General features: G+C 37.7%; 1 protein-coding gene across 9 annotated transcripts in view; it reads right to left on the bottom strand.

The window, feature by feature from the left end:
• Positions 1 to 23,629, bottom strand: part of si:ch211-200p22.4 (phosphatidylinositol-binding clathrin assembly protein) — an 80,818-nt gene that overhangs the window by 13,160 nt on the left and 44,029 nt on the right. For 3 of the 9 annotated variants that reach the window (XM_067444343.1, XM_067444352.1, XM_067444383.1), the window contains exons 7-16: positions 21,521 to 21,627; positions 19,751 to 19,792; positions 16,295 to 16,380; positions 14,416 to 14,551; positions 9,620 to 9,753; positions 6,985 to 7,082; positions 3,690 to 3,800; positions 884 to 1,015; positions 566 to 596; positions 308 to 458 (exon numbers count right to left, since the gene is read on the bottom strand). In XM_067444343.1, coding sequence (XP_067300444.1) covers positions 308 to 458; positions 566 to 596; positions 884 to 1,015; positions 3,690 to 3,800; positions 6,985 to 7,082; positions 9,620 to 9,753; positions 14,416 to 14,551; positions 16,295 to 16,380; positions 19,751 to 19,792; positions 21,521 to 21,627 — 1,028 coding nt within the window. Of the gene's footprint in view, positions 1 to 307; positions 459 to 565; positions 597 to 883; positions 1,016 to 3,689; positions 3,801 to 6,984; positions 7,083 to 9,619; positions 9,754 to 14,415; positions 14,552 to 16,294; positions 16,381 to 19,317; positions 19,339 to 19,750; positions 19,793 to 21,520; positions 21,628 to 23,629 lie in introns of all 9 variants that reach the window. The other 6 variants (XM_067444414.1, XM_067444423.1, XM_067444362.1 and 3 more) reach the window with 5 other exon arrangements.

Raw genomic sequence — 23,629 nt, 5'->3', positions numbered from 1 at the left:
AAGAATCCTGAAAAAAAATTCATCATGGTTTCCACAAAAATACTGGGCAGCACAAACGTTTTCAACATCGTAATGATGCTGAAAATTTAGTTTCGTAGTTTTCGTAAATTCGATTTTACAATATATTAAATCAGAAGATATTTATTTTAAATCATAATAATAATAATTCAAAATATTACTGTTTTTACTGTATTTTTCATCAAATTAATTCAGAGACTTCTTTCTGACCCTAAACTTTTGAAGAGTAGTGCAAGTAAACTTAGATGGCTGTATGTTAGTGTGTGAGAGTGAGCGTGTGTGTTCTCACCATATGTGGCACGGGTATGGCGGCAGGTGGCATGGCAGCAGGTGGCAGGGGGGCAGGGCTCCAGGCAGTGGTGCTGCTCATTGTCTTTGACTGCCAGTTAGTGCCACCAGTCAACTTCTTCTCTCCAGGCTGAGTCCACTGCATATCAGACCTACATGTAAACACACAAAGAGAGTCAGAGAAGCTATACACTGCCTCTTATAAAAGGATGAAGCACACAACAAGAAATTATTCCGATAATTAAATGTAAATGCTCACTTTTTGCCTGGTCCTCCCCCAAACTGCAGGTCTAAAAAGAGAGCGCGAGAAAGAAACACTGTTAAAACAGCCTCACATCAGCGTAATATTGGAAGACATACAGCAGTGGAGGCATCAGAGACCTATTCATTTCCCCTAAGCTGGGTTTAATTCATCTCTGTCCAGCAAGCACACACATAGCGTCTAGCACCATATGGCTGCTGACTCTCTGTTCAGTAGAGTAGCACAAATGCAATTTGAAGGTCAGGGACTTATGACCAAGTAAATAAAGAAAGCCACACAAGCAAACGAATAATTCTGCAAGGGAGAGAGACTCACTGCCTACGAGGTTGGCCAGAGAAGAGTCCAGGTCATTGGCCAGCAGTTTACTGTCTGTATGATGGGACATGACCGGCGCCTGACTGAAAACCGTCACCGTGGGCTTCAATAAGTCTCCTAATGCATCATAACCTAAAAAAAAAGAGACAGATTATCCCATTTACGAATCCACTGAAGTATTATCAGAGTGACAAACCACTTATTTTTGCTGCAGACTGACACCTAACCAGTGACATCAAGCGACAAGCAATAAAAGCTATTAAAGAGATAGTTCACCCAAAAATGAAAATTAGGCAATGATTTACTCACCCTCAAGTCATCCTAGGTGTATAAGTCATCCATCTTTCAGAGGAATACAATTGACGTTATATAAAAAAAATATCCTTGCTCTTCCGAGCTTTATAATGGCAGTTCACCATAAGTCGACCTGTGTACCGCTGACAGCCTTTTAGTCTTTAAGTTTTAAATATGGATATTTTTCTTACACAAATTCGCCACTTTGCTTCAGAAGGCCTTTGGCCCGTAGCTGTGTGGAGCAGTTATATGTAGGGTTAAGTATCGTTCGAGTTTTTTACGATAGTAGTGCCAAAACGTTTTCAAATAGTATCGGTGCCTGAAACGATAGTTTTAATTTTAAAAAAGAACCACAAAATGACAGAGGATGACAAAGCATGATTTTTTATAGATTTTAAAAAATATATATAAATTCTTAAAATTGAACAATTTTTAAAAATACAGTACCTTGCGAAAGTATTCGCCCCTTGTATTCCTCTGAAAGAAGAATGTCATATACTCCTAGGATGACTTGAGGGTGAGTAAATCATGGGCTAATTTTCATTTTTGGGTCAATTTTCATCTCTTTAAGGACATTTTGTCGTACATTTGGTTTCCATTTCTAAAGCATTGACGTAATTTAATAAATTGGGTATCAGTTAGATGTGACCAAACCAAGTTTTGTGTTTGGTGTGGTTATTACGATTAAGCTCCAAAAAGGATAAACTAGAAGTATAAGATCATTTTTCTCAATTGACCAATACCAGATTAACTACTGGCCTTGGGGGGAAAAAAACAGGATTAACACGTCACACATAACACACCTCAATATAACTGTACATGACAAGTGTCACATTGTGCAGCTGTTAAACTTTCAGTGCGAACACACAAATTGCTAGTCGCTGGAAACGTGTCGTATTGGGCTGGTTAGAACATAAGTGTTATAGAGCAGAGAAACAGGAGTAAGATTAGAGAAAGCGTGCTGGAGTCTTGCTGATGTTTATAATGATTCGAGCAGTGGGATTCTCACAGCCTGTGAGGACACTCGTGACATGACAAAAGACCCACAGAGATGTAGAGAAGAGCAAGAGGTCAGGAAGGAAAGGAAACACACTGAGATCTAAGAGGAAAAAACATGGCAGGGGCCCTTAAAGAAACTGGAAATTTATGTCATTCGGTTTTCTACTTATGTAGGCATTACATTTTAGATGAAAGCGAAATATTGGCCCTATTATACATGTTTCTGGTCTCATTAGGCATGATTAATAAGTGCAAGCAATTGCAAAGAGAGAAATTTATTTCCCCACAGTCCACATATGATACTGATTAAATGTGAACCAATAGCTATTTAGGCTATGTTTAGGACTTTTATTGTAAGCAATGCAGCCTGAACTTGACCTTCAGCATCCACAATTTTGTGATTTTTTTTTCTTTCTTTTTTTTCTTATTGGCCACTTTTCACTAGCCAGTGAATTGGACTGAATATTTGCTTATATATTAAATTACACACACACACACACACACACACACACACACACACACACACACACACACACACACACACACACACACACACACACAAAAGCTAAGTAGAAATATTATAGATTATAAATGGGGTAAAAATGTAAAAATGACAAAAGCACATACAATTACTAAAGCAAACTAAAACCGTTGTGAATGTAATTTCATGTTGACTTTCGTTTTCATTAATTAAAGAGACCTCTGATGGTTTTCAAAGGGTAAATAGCACAGGGCATTTTGCTAATTATTTTAGTAAATGAGAGAAAGTGAGAGAGACACAGTCTGCTGACACATGCCATATTTATACAATTCTACTTCCTGCTTTGCCAGCAGGAACAAGGAGGCCAAGACGAAGAAAAAAAAGAAAAAAAGTACACTCACCACATCAGATCAGCCATCACAACCCAGGAAAGAGAGCAAAAAAAAGAGGAAAAAAAGGGGGTGGGTGGAGACGAAAAAAAAAGCAAAAGGTAAGAAAAAAAGAGGCCAAGGAAATAAAAAAGAGGAAGGAAAAGGGGCAAAGAGAGAGAAAGGGTATATTGGTGAGTGGAAATGTGTGTGCGTCCGTTCTGTGTTCAGATAAAGGAGTGTAGCGACAAGCGATTAACAGATGGAGAAAAATGCCAGTCAGCACCACTAACACACACACACACACACACACACACACACACACTGGACGGATGAAGGGATGATAACAGACTGTCCACAGCCACAGAGCAGCAAAGTGAGCAAGTAAAAAAAAAAAAATAAGGCACGAGCGATTCCCCAAAGAACATTCCCAATCTCTCCAGAACCGAGTCGGGCGGGCAGGTGCTGCAGCCAGCTGCACAATTTGTTTTAGCGTTCCAGCAGCAAAGCTCCACAAACTCACCATACAGCAAAACCAGCAGAAGAGATTTATTTTGGGTGAAGGTTACTAAGTTTTGCAGATATTAAGCGCCACAGCAAGGGTCAAACCTTTAGAGATTAATAAGCGCTGTTATTAATAAATCACACTCATGAGACATTTTACCAGCTGATGGCTTCACATCACTATTGGAAGCTTTAGTCCCAAATACAGCATCAAAATCTACATTCATGGTGGGTATGGAAGCCATGGGATGAAGAGTGCTGCTCTCTAGACCTGACAGTAACACACATACACACACAAAACATGTAAAAATAGAAAGATGTCACACAACACATTATGATTGTTGCTCTTTACAATACCTATTATACTGTTCCCACTTTTAACGACTATTAGATAACAATTGATAACGTTTCTTAGAAAGAGCAATTTCCTAATAAAAATTTCTATGATATTCTATTGGTTTTTCAACATGGAGGAGGGAATAAATCAATCTCTTTAAATTATAAACAGATTAATCCTTAAAATTAAAGGAAGTGTATGTAAGATTGTGGTTAAAACTGGTACTGCAATCACTATCCCCTCTCCCTCTCCCGCTTGACTCGAGGTTGCCAGATTGGCTGCAGCATCAGCAGGAACGTTTGTAGCTGCAGCTGTGGTAACTAGAGCAGAGCTGGCAACCCGGATGCCGAAACACTACTGACTTTGTGATTGGTAGATAGGTGGAGGGCAGAGCTTCAGGCCAAAACACAACATGTCAACATCAACATCAGTTGAGGGCTGCAACAACAACTTTTAAATGACAATATCCTGGCTGGACTACTGTTGTCAGTGATATAAGTATTTAAAATTAACATGATTTCTTATGTCAGGTGACATATCAGGGCCATTTTATGATTCATTGAAATGCATTTCTTACATACAGTTCCTTTAAAGTTACAAATGTTATTCATTCAAGAGCATTAAGTGATTTTCTGTTTGCTTTGTTTGATTAACATTTATGACAAAGACAGCAACAGGTTTATTAGACTGCTGTCACTTTAAGAGTAAATACATACATCCAATATACTGGTTTACAACTGTTTACGTTCACTTAAGATATAACTGATTTTGTTTACGAGTATACTTGCCAAGATAGCATTTTGTGTGTATTTGGTCAAGCACAATAAGCCTTGCACACTGTTTGTGAGGCAGCATTATCTACACGCTTTGTACATGACAATTGTACAATGGGTTAAAAAGACTTGAAATTATCAACTTTTTTGACTATGCAACTTCCATACATTTTCCAAAACTTTCAAAAAAAATTCCCCAGGCTATTTTAATTGATGACTTTTCCGGGGTTTTCATGACCAAACAAACCCTGCTTATTATCATGGTAAATACATTTTTTGGCAATATATCAGATGATTATCATTTAAAATGATTCTAGAGATACACAATTTATCAAAATAAAAGTAGTGTAATGATATGGCCTACGAAATTGCTTACTTGTGAATCTAAAATTGTCTATTAATCTTGTTAGTTTGTAGTTTTTGCACATTTTGCATTTTGCACATTAAATGTAATTTTATGTATTTTTGCCTGGATATCTAAACAACTGCAAAATGAAATGTTAAATGTTCATAATTTTACAACTCATAATTTTATAATTATAATCACAATATAATTTTATGGGGCCAAACCATGCACGCCAATTAAACACTGACCATTTTACATGCATACTTTCTCCTATACATTAAAGTTTCTGATAACAGTGTCCATTCATCTGAGAATGCCATTAAAAGCTGTTTTTGCCTGAAAATGTCATTAAATGCTATAAAAATTATATTTATTGTACAGCACTTTGGTTTCCACATCTGTTGTGTTTTAAATGTGCTTTATAAATCAATAAACTAAACTAAAACCATTTTCAGCCGAAGTGCTTCAGACAGCCAACATTTCAGTGGATTCCTATTATTATTGCACAATTTCTAATGTAAATAACAATATACAGCTTAAAGCTGTGCCTGTGGCTCTTTCTCACCCCTCTCCTCATAACTCAGCAGTCTTTCCCTTAAAAAAAAAAAAAAAAAAAAAACAATTTCTCCATCTGTCTATATTGGTGTGTCTTTGCGCTGCTAGTAGTATATGTGGGTCTCTAGAGGCCTGAATCTCGCCGTGCGTCTGGCTAGCCCTCGGCACACCTGCCCACAAGCTGTAAAGCGCACGCTCCAAGTGCATGCTGTGACCTACAAATCCTGGCATAGTTAAGAGTCTGGCAGTGTGTCTACACTCTGTACCTTTTGTCCTCAATTCACACTACCCCAGCAGATGTGCTGAACTGCTGAAAATGAACCTCTGACACTAAGCACAGCTCCCAACCACAGCAATAATTCCTCAGTGGAATGGTACCCAAACCAGTCGTGCTTCAGAATATCTAGAAAACGTTGTTCTAAACTGACACGATAGGATGGATGGGTACAGAGAATTAAAAAAACAAAACAAGAAAAAAACATTGGTTGGGTTTCAAAGCCTATCGAGCTGCCCATCTAGACAGCACTATGGGGATTACTGTTCCTACGAACACTTAAAAATTACTGTACTTACTTAATTATTGTATTACGCATTTTTGCAAAGCAAACTACTGCAAACTACTACCTTAACGGTCTAAACGCCATTACATTACCTGTCAAAAGAGTTGTTTTGCAAAAGAAGAATCTTACCAAGTCTGCATTTATTTAATCAAATATGCAGTAAAACAATATTATTGAGAAATATAATTCACATTTTAAAGAACTGGGTTCTATCTGAATGTTTTAAAATGTCATTTATTATTTTTTTAAAATACTCATTAAACTTTCTACTCAAAGAATCCTGAAAAAATATTAAGCAGCATCAGAGTTAACATTGATAGTAATAATAACCACTGTTAATAACGAAGCACCAATAATAATTGCCAATAACGGAGCAGAAACCAGCTTATTAGAGTGATTTCTAAAAGATCATGTGACACTGAAGACTGGAGATGCTGAAAACTTTGCTGAAAAGCTTTGGCATCACAGGAATAAATTACTTTTAAAATTATTTTAAAATATTCAAACAGAAATGGTTACTTTAAATGACCATCACAATATTACTGTTTTGCTGTATTTTTGATCATATGAATGCATTCTTGGTAAGCATAAGAGACATTCAAAAACATTTTTTTTAAAAAGCCCATGGGCTAATGGAAGCATGGACAGGGCTTACAAAAAGCTTGTTAGAATTTGAAACAGACAATGTACATATGAACAAACTAGTAAATGAACAAACAAATAATTAAATGAACAAAGTGTCTATTGGTGTCATTAAAAGTGTTCTAAAGATTTTTCGGGAATAAATTAAAGGTCAGCGATCTAAAGTGGTAAAGCGAAAGAGGCGGCATTAGTGAAGTGTGTGTGTGTGTGTGTGTGGGTGTAGTGGGTGTAGTGGGCCGCACCTCCCCAGGCACTGCTGGTGGTGGAGATAGGAGTGCTCTGCACAGCAGGAATGAAGGCAGGCTGGAGGTCAAACAAGTCACTGGTGAGGTTTGGCATGCTGTGAAAAAAAAGAAGAAAAAAAAGAGACTTTAGTACAGGAGTAATAAAATCAAATACTACCACAGATATTGTGTGTGTGTTTTTTTAATATATACTACAGTATTTTATGCTATGCTTTTTTAGAGGTTCTCAACTTATAAATTTAATGAACTTTAAGAAGTAAAATTACCAGAAGGATGTAACATTAAAACACTACCTTTCAAAAGTTTGAGAAAAATACGTTTTGTTTTGTTTTGTTTTTTTAAAGAAATTAATACTTTTATTCCGCAAGCACACAATAAACTTTTACATCGTAGATTTCCATTTTATATTTCGTTCGAAGTTTCTATTCATTAAAGAATCCTGAAATAAGGGGTTCCAATATCCACAAATATATAAAAAAGAACCAATTACTAATGAGAACCATTATTCATAATTGAGCACCAAATCTGCATATTGAAGGATCATGTGACAATGAAGACTTTAATAATGGCTGATGAAAACTAAGCTGTGCCTTTACAATAATAAATTAAATTATTATTGCACCAAAAGGCAGAGGGGCTTCATCAATTTACTCAAGAAAGAGAGAGGGAGAGAATCGAAACACATCAGGTATTGATGTGAGCGTCCTTTTTCTGTAGAAGTGGACGTCTAAAACTCCTCTCGTCTCTCACACGTACTGTATAGCACAGTCTTTCTCAATCTTTATATGTTCTGTAAAGGCTTGGTAGGTTTTGGAAATCTGAAGCAGAGGGGCTTTCCTACAAAAAATGTCCAGCAATCTCCTATTCATTTTGTCTATGCAGACTACTTTAAGAGATACTAGTGAATTAACTGTACAGCCATGATTTGATCTTTAGAAGCTGTCCCAGGACTCAAAGCAGGTACAAGGCTTTTTCAATCTCACCAATGGCACATTTGGGTTATACCACTGAGTAGGGGTGGGCGATATCTCGATATTTAAAATATATCGAGATATTTTTTTCAACTCGATATGGATTTGGACATATCGTATATATCGATATATTGTTTATATTTAATTCTGATTCCGCCACTTTGCTTCCCTGTGCTGTGCTCGCTCCCGCTCGCGCACCTCCCGCCTCATTGCTTTTGTTCCCCCTCCCCTCGCGTGTCGTCTCAGTGCACACGGCGGCGTCCGCAACCAGGTGGGGATTAGTTATCATGTTGAGAAGCGCGCGCGTTGTTCAGGACTCAGTTAAGAGACCATGTTTTCCTTCTAACACAACTGCTTGCTGAAATTTATAAAGAAATATTAACATCATAGTTCAAATCGCACGTTTCACCCACAGTCAGGTGATTGACACTGGTGCGAGACGCACTCTCAGTCGCAATCATGCCAGTTTATGATTTGTGTCTAACTGATCGCATGGTTTTCGGTTAAAATGTCAAAATGATCGCATATCATTTGAAAACATTTAAAAAGTATTGCAATATCATTACTATGATTATTTTGTCAGCTTTATCACGGGATTATGATGAACAGGTCTATTCACGTTTTAACCAAGAGGGAAAAACGCGACATCCCGGGTGTCCTGAGACACGCGGTGCTCTTCTGTAAGTTGTACTGTATCATATTATCATATAGCCTACCTTCTGACATTCATATTTCGTTCTGTAACTGGAAAAGAAGTGAAATTCAGCTCATGTGTAGCCTACATGATCCGCATGATGAGTTTGAATTTGGTCAAACTCATGACAAACATCACTGTTTAAATTTTGATAAAAAATTAACAGGAAATGGTGTTATGACAAAATCAGTTTATTTATATCTCAGTCATGCCCCCATCTTTCTGCAAAATGCTTACTGTTTTACTGTTAAGTGTAAAAAAGGGAGTCTTTGATTCATCTTTTGAAAGCATGAAATAAATGAAAAGAAGGCAATATTATTTATTTTCTTTTACAGTTAAATTATTATTATTTATGTAATCAGGGAGTTTGTTTTGTTTTTTAAATGTCGCAAAAGCACTTTGTTCCTACATGAACTGACTACCTCTTTGCACTTCAATAAAAAAAGAAAAGAATTTGTGGTATTTGGCATATTTGTTTTTGCTGTAGTTTTTAGGGGGTTATTTTTCCTGTAAAGATATCGAGATATATATCGTATATCGAGATATAGCAAAATATATCGAGATATATTTTTTGCTCCATATCGCCTAGCCCTACCACTGAGCCAAAAAAGAGAAAACACTTTTAAAAAGCATTAAAAGTCAGACTGAGTGAAAAGATTGGGCTGTGATCATCTGTCCTCATCTATCCCATCTTGCGACAACTAACTCGCATCATCAGCGAGGCAACTACCACGACAATCACGAGATTCCTGATGCCAACAGGGGTTTAAAACCAGCAAACAGCCCAACAAGAGCCAAATGCACTGTATAAGTTCAACTAGACTTTTTTTAGTTTGCTCAAAATCTCAGACTTATTGACAATGTGTACACGTATTGTAGAAGTATTGGGTTTTGTATTATCATATGGTATAATATCTACTGCACTGGTAATATGCTACTTGTTTAATATGTACAGTATGTCAATGACCTGTTTGTTGAGGGTGGGCTTGTGGTGTTGGTGAACAGGTCCATGCCTGCACTGTGGTTGTTGGCACTGCCCATAGACTGTGTGCTGGGGGAGGCGGAGGGGGTATGCATGCCGATCTCCTTCAGACGCTGGTTCTATACAAACACACAAAACACAGGAAAAACATTTACAGAGAGTGCAAATTAGGCAAAGACTGGTCTGTTTGGCTTATTTCTTTTGTAATGATCACCGTAGAGCCGGACAGCACAGAGCATTTCCTTCAGATGAGCTCTGTGAAATCAGACAGATTACAGCAACTCAGGGAGCTGAAGTGCCTGTCAGCTACAGATCAGACCAGATGCCTGTGGAAGTTCACTTCAGGTTTGGTGAACTTCCACTCAAAAAGAAACAAATCATGAGGTTCTGCTGAAAGAATAATCCTTATCAGTCAGTGTGACTGAATGAGTTGTCAATTTTCCTTCACGTTTTTTTTATTTTCAGATGTCAGAAGAATAACGTAATGCTTGTTATTTTAATGTGATATGGTATCACAAGAATATCTGTGGCAAGAGCTCTTCAGTCTGCGGTGTGCTTTTCTTCCTGATTATTTTCTTTTTTCCTCTGCATTCCGCTGTATCAGTATGAAAAAAAGATAACATACCAACATACCCTAATTTACGATATATCCCATAAATGATTAACTGGAATCAATGCACTAAGAATCTCTTATTTTCCCCCCAAATCCTCATGTCTCTTAACCGGTTGGTTTTCAACTGATGCTTTAAAATGTAACCGTCTCCCTTTTTCACTTCTTATACCTATAAAGCAATGAGTTCTGTAATGTTTTTCTAAAGCAGGTACATATAATATTTGTTACCTGACCAAATGATGGAAAGCACTTTGAAATATTATCACTCAATGCTGAGGTTAATAAGGCAATGTTACATAAAGATTAGTATTGTCATTTTACAGTTGTACAATAATTTAAAATATTTCTCCTAAATACTAAACTTTATTATACAGTGAAATACTCCAATAGTAATCTCTCATTTTAATATATATTAGGGATGCAACAATACAGTGAGTCCACTATTCAATGCATTCCTCAGTTTTTAACCGTGGTTTTCGGTTCGGTCTTTTGCTATTCTTGTTATTTTTCTATTCTTAGGAGACAGGAACAGAAAGAGGTTAAAGAGATTTTTTTTTTTATTGCAGTACTTTTTTATTTGTTTTACTTAAAAGACTTGAAAAACCTTACTTAAACTTAGAACTTTACTTTAAAAAATCATAGTACACATTCCTAGTGTATTGTATAATATAAACTAAATATATATATATATAAAGATTTACAGTGAAAGCTCAGATGTATAGCAGTATTTAAGTATGAAAGTTAATGAATAAATGCAAAATTAAAACACTACATAGTCTTTAATATAACATATACATGGATTAAAACCTACTGTATTAAAGTTTTGGGGTTTTTTTTTATTCAAGGGCAGTGAGTGATTTTCTCTTTGTCTTTTCTTGTTTTATTAACATAATTTTAGAAGTGAACTGTCCCTTTAAGTACAAGTGTTCACAAACTGCTTGCATCTCATATACAGACCATAGACTTAGTGTCTGTGACATTACCCATACGTTTCTGAAGTGCAGTTTTGAAGCGCAAAGTAGAGACAAGCTGGCCGTTCTTATCTTGGCAGCGCGTCATCGCATGTCGCGCTCGGTTATAACAAGAAAATGGGCAAGGAGGTGGGACGTGGGCAGAGCTGAGGTGACACGATGACTAAGACAACAGATAAGTGGCTATTCACCTGTCAATTAAAGTGGCCATTGTCATTTAACAGTTGTTTTTGCAGCCCTTAACTGATGTTGACGTTGACATGTTGTGTTTTGGCCTGAAGCTCCGCCCTCCACCTATGTACCAATCACAAAATCAGTAGTGTTTTGGCATTGGGGTTTCCAGCTCTGCTCTAGTTTACCACAGCTGCAGCTACAAACGTTCCTGCTGATGCTGCAGCCAATCTGGCAACCTCGAGTCAGGGGGGAGAGGGAGGGGGGATAGTGATTGCAGTACCAGTTTTGGCAACATTGCATACACTTGCATACACTTCCTTTAAAGTTGGGTATTTTAACACAGGGCTCAATTAGATTCTGCTCCCTTCTGGAGCCTGTCGAGGAATTGCAGTGCAAATTACTTCCGTATTGGCTTCAACAGAAACTGAGGGAGGTTGCCACTTGATACAGACACACAGAGATTTTACTTTCACTTTAGTCATAACCGACTGTGTTTATGTTAACCTTGTGTGTATTTGACAGTATTAGCGCAGTAAGACTATTTAGTCCAGCAATCACGTGTGTTTGACAGGCTTTTAGTGCGTGCACTCACCGCATGTAAAATTAAATTAATCAAATGTTTCACCGGCAAGGCTTTAAAACCCATGCAAATAATGAACTTTCGTGATGGTGAATAACTATGATCCGTGAGTATAACTCTCTGACATCAGCATTACAAGCGTGGCTTAGCTGGCACACTCAAACAGAGCCGAAATAAACAGAGAAATATTTAAAGCGGAGAGAATTCAAAATAAAACAATGAAATGCAAAACAGAAAAAAACAAAATTCACAAGCGCATATTGAACCATGAATGCCGTACCGAACGGTTCAATATTATATTGAGAATTGTGGCATCCCTAATATATATTATTTTGCAATAATCAAAGCAATAATAATAATAATTAAAAAAAAATGATTTTAAAAAAATAGCTAGTGTTTTTAATTATCATGGTCATATTGACAAAATATTTGGCCAAATCCAGACCTACAAACAATCCTAAAAATCGGCAAAAAAAGCAAAAAACTCATTTTAAAATTGTATTAAAAACTGATCTTTTTTTTTTTAAATTGTGCAACCCTAGATTCAACTTTCTAAAGAGAGAGAAAGAGGGTTGTGACATGTTATGGTTTAATGCCTTTCGATATGCCCTTTACAACACTGAGAAAATGTGGTAAGAGAACACAGAAAGAGAAAGTGCTAGTTAAAAAACATGCCCCTCCAGGAGTGTTTGAGAACACAATAATCACAAAGAAACACCAGTTCAATTTCATACAAACTTATTCGAACATGAGCTGTGTAAATATTTTGATGTTGGACTTTGAAATTGCACTGAATGTTTGCACTTTTCAGATACCGTGCATCTGGGGATACATTCCACACCACTGACGTTCCTGTCATTCAGTTTGTGTGTCGGTGTGTGTATTTGTGTCCCACAAGATATGACAGAACCTCCTGATGGGGACAAAGAAGTTTGATTAACCTCACTCACCACTTACTGCTGGAGGCTAATCATTGAAGGTACAAGGGCATATTGTATAAACACGGATGTATGTGAATGTGTAGGACAAAATGTTCCCTAAAGAGCAACTCCAATCCAATTGGTTACAACCGCCTTCCCTAGGAAGAGTTATATGCCTATACTGTATGCTCTTTATATTTTATATATACACCGATCAGTGATGTGTTGGTCCCTAGCCTGACATCAGGATTCTAGTCAGAATACGAGTCTTATATTGTTCCATTGAGCTGTGATTATGGGGCATATTACAACTGAACCAGGAAAGAATAGACCTACAACCAACCAGTGACGTATGTTGAGCAACACATAGTTGTCAACAGAACTCAACTGCACAAACAGTCGCAGTTGGAAGTAGTAGTAGTGTGAACAGTCTTTGCCAGTGTTGTAAAAATAATTTCCGGATACACAGAGTACTTACAACCCGATCATCATTTTTGAGAGAAATAGTAAAGGTGAATGCATATCTCCCAAACTCAAATGTTGTTAGCGAGGCTAAGTTCGACTGGCATCCAGTCTAGTTGGTCCCAGTTTTGCTGCCAAAACAGCCCTGACCCGTCAAGGCATGGACTCCACTAGACCCCTGAAGGTGTGCTGTGGTATCTGGCACCAAGATTTTAGCAGCAGATCCTTTAAGTCCCATAAGGTGTGAGGTGGGGCCCCCATGGATTGGACTTAATTGTTCAGCAGTTGTTTTTGTAGCAGGGCACATTATTCTGCTGAAAGAGGCCACAGCCACCAGGGATTACCGTTTCAATGAAAGGGTGTACATGGTCTGCAATAATGCATAGGTAGATGATACAGATGATACATGTCAAAGTAACATCCACATGGATGGCAGGACCCAAGGTTTACCAGCAGAACTTAAAGCATCAACCTTGCAAAAGCATCTCACTGCCTCTGCCGGCTTGCCTTAGTCCCATAGTGCATCCTGGTGCCATATGTTACCCAGATAAGTGATGCAGATGTACCCAGTCATCCGTGTGATGTAAAAGAAAACGTGATTCATCAGACCAGGCCACCTTCTTCAATTGCTCCACGGTCCAGTTCTGATGCTTATGTGCCCACTGTTGGCACTTTCAGCAGTGGATAGGGGTCAGCATGGGCACCCTGACTGGTCTGCGGCTATGCAGCCCCATATGCAACAAACTGCGATGCACTGTATATTTTGACACCTTTCTATCAGAACCAGCGTTAACTTCTTGAGCAATTTGTGCTACAGTAGCTCGTCTGTTTGATCGGCACACACGGGCCAGCTTTTGCTCCCCACGTGCATTATGAGCCTTGGCCACCCATGACCCAGTCCTCTAGCCATCACAATTTGTCCATGGAAAACTATATATAACCAAAGAGAAAATGGCTAACAAAATCGGAATAACGTCAACTGCTGTCTACGGTTCAAACTGATAAAGAATTAGAAGAACATGATCATTCATAGAACATAATGGGAGAGATTCATGGCCTACCTTGAGTGCTTGCAGACGGGCTTGCTCCTCCTCCAGGGCCTGTTGCTTCTCCTTCTCGTCCATCCTACTGGATGAGAAGGAGAAGGACATGCCGGTGTTGGAAAGGGTCGACACCGCATTGGACAGAGTGTTGGCTCTGCAGAAAAAAAACACAGATCCATACAGAAGTGAGATTTCCCTTTTACTTCTTTAAATGGGTCAACTAATGACGTTTGTGTGGTTTTTACATTCAAAAACATCATAAATAATAAGTAATAGGCTATTTTCTACACTGGTTTTGAGGCTCTCTCCAAAACTCTGGGTTTTGATGGGTGTGCCGTACTGGAGACTTGGAAGTAAACGCCCACGGCTAGGATTGGATAAGATTTGCATATTTAATGAGCTTCAGCTCCCCTGTCAGTTCAGTTCACATGTGGGAGGGGATGTTTTGAAAGCAGTACTGGAATGATTATCTCAATCACAGGGCTTGTAAACATCTTTATCAAACAAACACTGATTAATTTCTTATCCACCCACGATTGATTGGACTATTACTTTTGTATGACATCCCGCACGATCGGTCAATATAAGCGCGAACAGTGCGCGCGCACACACACACACACTCACTTGCGAGCGCCTTTCAAATGTCAAGTCAAGAGAGAAATAAAAGCGCAGAACTAGAAAGGAATATTATGAGATTCATCGGCCTGCCAACGGGCTTCCGTTTTGGTTTTCCGTCTGGAAAACACATAGCCCCAGGGCATTTGGCTTTGCAAGCCCTGGCTCATACCCTGGTATGTAATGTAAGACGTACACATAAGCAAAACGATCTATAACAATGCAATACTATTACATATAAAAAACACGTTTTACTCACATAAGTGTGTTGCACCATTCCTGTCAGATCCAATATAGAAGATAGACAATATAGCATTGCGTTTTAATCTCAAATGTCTGGAAATCCAGATCGACCTGAGATTTGTTTACAAACGATTCCGCAGTGAAATGAAGTGAACACCATGTCAAGTCAGCTGGACCTTCATTAAAAATAAAGTTCAACCACAAATTCCTAATATTAAGATCTGAAGGAAGCTTATGCAGTGACTGTGTTCTTCCACAACCAGGAATAGCGCAATACCTTGCTATCCTCTTCGCAACTCCATTAGTCGGTGGGCGGGGCTACTGAATAAGAAGTGCTGTAGAGGTGTGTTTTGTCGCACGATGATGTAATGATGAAGCACACAATCGTTTTCTGGGCCTGGTGTCTATAAAAGCTTTTTTTTGACTAACAAGGACGTTTTCAGCTCTGAAACTTACAGGATGTTCTTATTTTACCATTACCTTTTATATATCAAAAGCTCAAGGGAAAGTTGATTTCTCAATTCATCACCCCTTTAAGACCTGATGAATTTAACACTGTTTACAACCCAAAAAATCAGTACGTGGCTATATATAAATCTCTTGCTTATGGTTTGTTGTTGCTGTATCAAGTGCTGTTAAGAGGTGGCATAAACAGTTTTTCTATTTTAAAATGTGCCTGTTATGGTGTCCAATCCAATGCTCAATGCTTTTCTTGTTATCTTTGTTCACTACCATTCATTTGTACCACTTGTGGTAATGCAATTTTTTTTTCCATCTATTGATAAATATGGTAAACATAGAAGCTCAACCGTGCATGCTTGATGCGCAATAATGAACCTCATTGGTCAGTGTAGTTGAGTGTCTGTGTTTACCATATTTGATGATTTAAAATGATTTAACTACATGATGAACAGATATAATTAAGGTGTTTATTTAAAGCATTCCTGTTTCAATGGATGGACAATTACTTCACAGACATTTGCCCAGACAGGGCTTTACAATATGATTCTGGATTGTTCAGATTTGTAGGCTTTCGTACCTGTTGTCAGCGGAAAGCTCCTTGGTTTTCTTTCCCTCCAGAGATGCCAGGTGCTGCTCAAGAGCCTCCAGGAGACTGCTGGGAGCCTGCAGGATATTGAGACGAGTCAAGAAGACAACAAAAACATACAGCGCCCGTTTAAAGAACACACACTCACACAGTCAAACATACTTAAAGGGTTAGTTCACCAAAAAATGAAAATTCTGTCAATAATTACTTACCCTAATGTCATTCGACACCCGTAAGACCGCCGTTCATCTTCGGAACACAAATGAAGATATTGTTGTTGAAATCCGATGGTTCATGTCATTTCCTCTCTCAAGAACCATAAAAGGCACTAGAGACGTCTTAAAAAGTCCATCTCACTACAGTGATTCCACAATCATTTTATGAAGCGACAAGAACAGTTTTTGTGCCGAAAAAACAACAACGACTTTTATAGTGATGGGCCGACTTCAAAAAGATTTGAATGGTTATGAATCAGCGTATCGATTCAGGATTCGGATCTCCAACGTCACGTGATTTCAGCAGTTTGCCGGTTTGATAGGCTGATTCATAACGGTTCTAATCTGTTTTGAAATCGGTCCATCACTATACAAGTCGTTATTTATTTTTTTAGCACACAAAAACTATTCTCGTCTCCTCATAAAATGATTGTAAAGCCATTGGAGTGAGATGGACTTTGTAATGACGTCTTTAGTGCTTTTTGTGTCTTGAGAGAGGAAATGACATTGGTGTCAATGAAGGCCTGTCTGAGCCAAATTTAAACCAAAACATCTACATTTGTGTTCCGAAGATGAACGGAGGTCTTATGGTGTCTAATGACATTAGGGCAAGTAATTTATGACAATTTTCATTTTGAGGTGAACTAACCCTTTAACACACACATCCACTCAATCTACCCAAGTTTCAGCAAACTATAACAGGGGCATGCTTTAAGCTTTTGAGAAGAGGCAAAGGATAAAGAAGCACAGAAAACAAGAGAGGAAAAGTACAAATATAAGAGAGGTAATGACATGCACACTTGAAAATCCAAACCTCAAACTCAAGACAGACCCATGAGGTCAACAATATAAAAATCCATAACATTAAAGTCTTCACACTGGATTTTGGAACTAGTACTTCAGGGTTTATGCGAGACATTCTTGTGTTTTGAGTCGCAAATCTAACTAAAACCTTCCTCTAAGCCCTTTATACCGATCTAGGATTCCTTTCCTTCGAAAATAATTATCTTAACTACACGAGGAAGCATTACAACATCCAGATCAGCAAACATGGGATGTGTATGTTAGCACCTAAGAACACACACACCTCATGCTGCTTCATTCAGATGAGAGCAAATGTTAGCACAAGCTCAGAGCTCATGGTTGGTGAAAAGAGCAGGTGCTTTGTGCCAAGTTTCCAGAAGAGACAAATTGTGTATAAACTGCTCTTAGAGACTACGGGTAAGGTAAGCTCTTTGAGCCTAGCTGGCAGAGCTGGCCAACATGTCTGGATCTGATCTAGGTTGGCTTTTTCTCCACATCGCTGAGAGGGCAGTTTGGGTCTAATCCATCCCACAGAAAACAGAAGCCAAAAGAGAGGAAAAATACATATGCAGCAGTTTACAATTCAAATGGAAATAGAAAATGAACATTTCAACTAAGCGGGAAAATGCATTACTTTCACAGAAGTGAGATAAAAAGAAAGATGAAAGGGTAACAGCTTTTAATTTGCTTCTTTCCAGTCTGATTTGATTTCCTTGGAGAAGAGACGTCGAGAACAGGCTTTTGATTAAATAGCTACATTATAGATGTGCGTGCTGGCAACACAAAGGACAAAGTGAGGTTACATGAATACTTCATAACAATCCTTCAAACGAAGGGCCGCTGAGGCAGTTTTCTCACGTAAAGGAAAAAACCGGGCATCGGGTTAAAAACATACAGCTCTCGTTTTGTGCTCAAGAGCTCCACCTTCTCCTACTTTGATGGCCAGGGGGTTTACAAGCATGAAGCCGCCATGCAACCCAGCAGGAAATTTGCTTTTATGCTGATCTGAGTTAACGATTTGATCATACCATAAAGAGACAACTGCACGTCTGGTCTCAGATCAGCAGAAAAAGGGATGTACAGCCATGCCTGCGGTGACGGGGTAAAAGATGGCATTTGAGCCACATTTAATCAGTTAGCCTGGTTTTAAAGGGATGCATCTGCTGATGCAGTCAGGAACACACTAGGGCTGGGAGATGCAGCTAAAAAAGTTAATATTTAGATTTTGATATCTCAATATACACAGTATTTGCTCTTAAATGAGTGACTTTTCATTTAAGAAATAATAATTTAAACCAGAACATTCAGATTTAAGATTCAGACTCAAAATGCAATAAAATGTAGTTTAAAAATGTATTCATTAAAAATAACAAATAAATATATATGTATTTATTTTTATTAATTTTTGATTAATAATACGCTTTCTTCTTTTTATTTATAATTATAATTAATTTATCAATTTTATATTTTTTATTTGTAATTTTTTTATTAATCATCATACATTATTACATAATATTATTAATATTCATTTAATAATAAAAAAGAATATTCAAAATATTCTTATTCCAATACTACTATGTGAACATACAATACAATACAGCACAACAATACATCGTAATAAACAAAAAAAATTACCCACATATTTTTGCAGAAACATTAATGCATATTAGTTTTAATTTGCATATGGTATTAAAATATTTTTGTTAATATATTAAAATATTTCTGCACCTATAATAAGTGCAAAACTGGCCAACTGGCACAGTATTAAACAATATGGCTGCGCATTGCGCATTTAAGAATCTGTATTGGTTCTTCAAAATGAGAATAGATTAAAATCGAGAAATCAATATTTTGAACACAGCCCTAATAAATATTGCAATATTAACAATGTGTTTAACAAAATATTGAATGTTGTAAATATTTGATTTATCACCCAGCACTAGTATTATCCCAGATTATGTCAAATACAAGCAGTGCATATAACCCACCACCTACAAGGTAAGATCCTCTAGTCGTCTGAAAGGAACAATAAACAATGTGTTACCACAAGGAAATAACCTTTCATTCAATATAGTGTGTTAACCCAACTCTGAAATGTCAACACATTCAAACACAGATATCATTGATCATTAATAATCCATAAAGCTACACTGAAAGAGTGTGACCATCACTAAACACACATTCGAGAAGGAACTAAACAGAGAGAAGGGAGTGTTTGATATTTGATCTAACTTTTTAAAAGCAAACATGAGAGAGAACGTCTAAATAACAGTGAGCATGGGTACAAAAACAGCACATCAGACAACAAGAGATAAGACGAGGACAGGTGGAACAGAAAAAAGGGAGAGCGGTGGTATGATGGACGACAGCAGCAGCGTAGTGAGGAAGAAGAGGAAAAACAGAAAGTGGAGATGAAATGTACACTGACCTGAGTGAGATCTGGGATGTCACCCTGATCAATCCCAACTTGCTGTGTCATAAAAAAAAGGTAAACAAACAAATAAACGAGGGGGAGGGGAAAAATATGAAAAAGAACAAACATAACAGATTAATACCTCATGCAGTGACAAAAAATGAACGAAAATAAAAAATAACAGAGGTGTGGCATGCCGAGAGCCACGGAGGACCAATGGGAACGGACACAGACACTAATAAGGTCTCGCACAGCTGATTGTGGCATGTGGAGTGGTTAACATTCAAAAACAATTTTGACAAATGATGACTTTTAAATGAGACCCAATGGGGGTAAAACAGCAAATCAGACAAGCATCTTAAGTTGTGATCGACACATTTTGTGATGGACTTGTTTTTATATCAAATCCCTGATATATTTGATGCATCTGAAGAACAGCCAGTCTGGAAATAAACCAGACAGTCTAACGGCTGACTGAATGGACCGACCGGGGAATTGTGGGGAAGAAGGCGGCAGCATGGAAATTCATCAGTGTCAGAGAGAGAAGAGGGAGTGAGAGTCCTATTAGAACCAAACACAGATCTTCTTCTGGGCCAGAAGGAGAGAGAGACAGGACTCTTAAAACTTTAAAGAGCTCAAGCCGTGTGAATCCACAGTACGATAGCCATCCACGACCACTGTTTAAATGGCAGGAGACAAATGACAAATCTTTCCAGACTGTATACAGCAGTCTTTAGTGGGGTACAATCCAGGTGCGGTGCTCCTGCACTTTTGGACCAATAGCTTCCGATGGATTTTAGATTGTAGAGACAGCTGGGGGTAAATTTACATGTGCATTACCTTTATGGTTGGTAATGTTTTTTAATTGAAATCTGCATTTATTTGATAAGAAAATACAGTAAAAACAGTTATACTGTGAAATATTACAGCATATAATAATAACTGTTTTCTATTTTAATATATTTTAAAAACTAATTTGTTCCAGTGATGTGTGATTTTAATTCTAAAGTCATTTTAATTTGCTGATTTGGTGCAAGAAACATTTCTTCTTATTATAAAAGAGATTAGCATTTTTTTGAAACAATGTCATTCTTTTGTATAGAAATATTTTGTAATATATAAAATCTCTTTATTGACCAGTTTTGATCAATTTAATACATCCTTGCTGATTAAAAGTTTTTTGTTTTTTTTTAATCTGACAGCAAACTTCTGAGCGGTAATACTCTTAAAAAATTATGACATTTAAAGAATTTTACCTGGTGTACAAATGTACTCAAATGAGACCCTAAATCGACAGACTGATGCTATATAATGCTGAATTGAGTCTCTTTTTTATCATGTGCCCATTTAGACTTGGTCTTGGTATACAAAGAATGGAATGCAGTGACAACCAAATTGCTTTTGGCAGAGAGGGCACATGTATACATTTATGGGCACAGTCCATGAGGATTGTGCAATGCAATGCTGTGCCAGAAAACTAAATATGGTCTTGGTGCATACATCTATCCAATGAATATGAATGCCAGAGCATTGTGGGATAGAGAGATGTGTGTGTGTGTGAGAGAGAGAGAGAGATAGAGAGAGAGAGAGAGAGAGAGAGAGAGAGCAAAGAGAGAGCGCAAAGGGCTCTTTGAAGAGCCTGTGTAAACTCAGCCCTGTCATATCAAAACACCGTTTTGTGTGTGTGTGTGTGTGTGTGTGTGTGTGTGTGTGTGTGTGTGTGTGTGTGTGTGTGTGTGTGAGAGAGAGAGTGTGTGTGTGTGTGTGTGTGTGTGTGTGTGGTACCTCAGCCACTTTAAGGAACTCTGACAACTTGGTCATCCTATAAAGAAACTTCTTATAGATGTCCAGAGCATCTTTACACTGGTTTTTCTTCATATCAAAGTATTTCTCTGAAAAGGGAGGACAGAGAGCAAGAAAAGAGAAAGAACGATTAGCAGAGTGACTCAAACAGATAAAGACTGCAATTACCCATCAGAGGACTGTCAAAACACTCTAGGATGACGGAGACCGGGGCATATAAAAGCTGCTGTAATGGTTCGCTCAAGGACAGCTAGCACTCGAATGCCTTTTCAGAACATCAACCTAAACGGCATATGTTACAACATTATAAAAAAATAAAAAATAAATAATAATTACTGGCTTAACGACTAAAAAATTTGAGCTCAAACTAAATAAAAAGCAGCAAGGGCTATTAAAAGGCAAGTGCCACATCAGGTCACAGGTAGGACAATGCACAATTATTGCACGTAGAATGCTCAAAGTCAACTCCTGATGAGATTCAAGAACAAGACCCTGCTTCTCAGGTAACCAGATGGGGTTATCCTAAAATCTTTGTTTGTCTGTTTCTAATTTAGTGCCAGGCCAGCTACCACTGCTATATTCATGGTAAGAAACAAGAGAAAAATAGAAAAAGGTAAATAAAAGAATAAAAATAAATACTAAAACTAAGGGCATTTTCAGACACATCGATCGTTTGTTTTGTTTCCGATACAGGGGCTTATTTGTTACAAAGTTGCAGTTTCTTCTAAAGCGTAACAAAACGTGTACAACTGTGTACAACGGTCCTGTTTTGGTCCTCAAAGGACAATTGGTCAGAGTTTTCTCTGCGTCCATCCATCAAGGTGATTGTCAAGTTCAATGATGACAATGTGTCTTTTTTTTTGTAACTGCAGACACACACTAGCCTGACATTGTCATACTCAATTCTAGTCTGAATATGAGTCTGATACTGCTCCATCGGGCCCTTAAAACAGCAGCCAGGAAAATGGAGCGCAGCTGGAAGAAAACAAAACTAGAGGTTTTTCGCAATTTGTGGAAAGAGAGCATGATTGCATACAGAAAGGCCATAAAAACTGCTAGATCTGCTTATTTCTCATCTCTTTTAGAAGAAAACAAACACAACCCTAAGTATTTATTCGATACAGTGGCTAAATTATCAAAAAATAAAGCTTCAGCTTCTGATGTTTGTAAACAACACAGCAGTAATGACTTTATGAACTTCTTTACTAGTAAGATTGATAATATTAGGAATAAAATTATAACCATGCAGCCGTCTATTACAGTATCACTTCAGACAGAGCACTGCAGGGTCACTGAGGAAAAATTACACTCATTCACTACTATAGGAGGAGAAGAACTGGCTAAACTTGTAAAATCATCAAAATCAACAACATGTATGCTTGACCCTATACCGACTAGGCTATTAAAAGAGATACTTCCAGAGGTCATAGATCCTCTGCTTAATATCATTAATTCATCTTTGACATTAGGATATGTACCGAAAACTTTTAAGTTGGCTATGATTAAACCACTTATTAAAAAAACGCAACTTGATCCTAATGAATTAGTCAATTACAGGCCAATCTCGAATCTACCCTTTCTGTCAAAAATACTAGAAAAGGCCGTGTCTTCACAATTATGTTCTTTTTTAGAAAGAAATGGTATATGTGAGGATTTCCAGTCAGGATTTAGACCATATCATAGCACTGAGACTGCTCTAATTAGAGTTACAAATGATTTACTCTTATCATCTGATCGTGGTTGTATCTCTCTATTAGTGTTACTCGATCTTAGCGCTGCATTTGATACTATCGATCACAATATTCTTCTGAATAGAATCGAAAATTATGTTGGCGTTAGTGGAACTGCTTTGGCATGGTTTAAATCGTACTTATCTGACCGTTATCAGTTTGTAGCAGTAAATGAAGAGATGTCACACCGATCACAAGTTCAGTATGGGGTACCGCAAGGCTCAGTGTTAGGACCGTTGCTTTTCACCCTGTATATGCTACCACTGGGAGATATCATTAAGAAGCATGGCGTTAGTTTTCATTGTTATGCTGACGATACTCAGCTCTATATTTCCTCACGCCCTGACGAAACCTACCAATT

Source organism: Pseudorasbora parva, chromosome 1 (assembly GCF_024679245.1).
Source record: "Pseudorasbora parva isolate DD20220531a chromosome 1, ASM2467924v1, whole genome shotgun sequence".
Lineage (NCBI taxonomy): Eukaryota > Metazoa > Chordata > Actinopteri > Cypriniformes > Gobionidae > Pseudorasbora > Pseudorasbora parva.
This window is presented reverse-complemented; position numbering and strand designations above follow the sequence as displayed.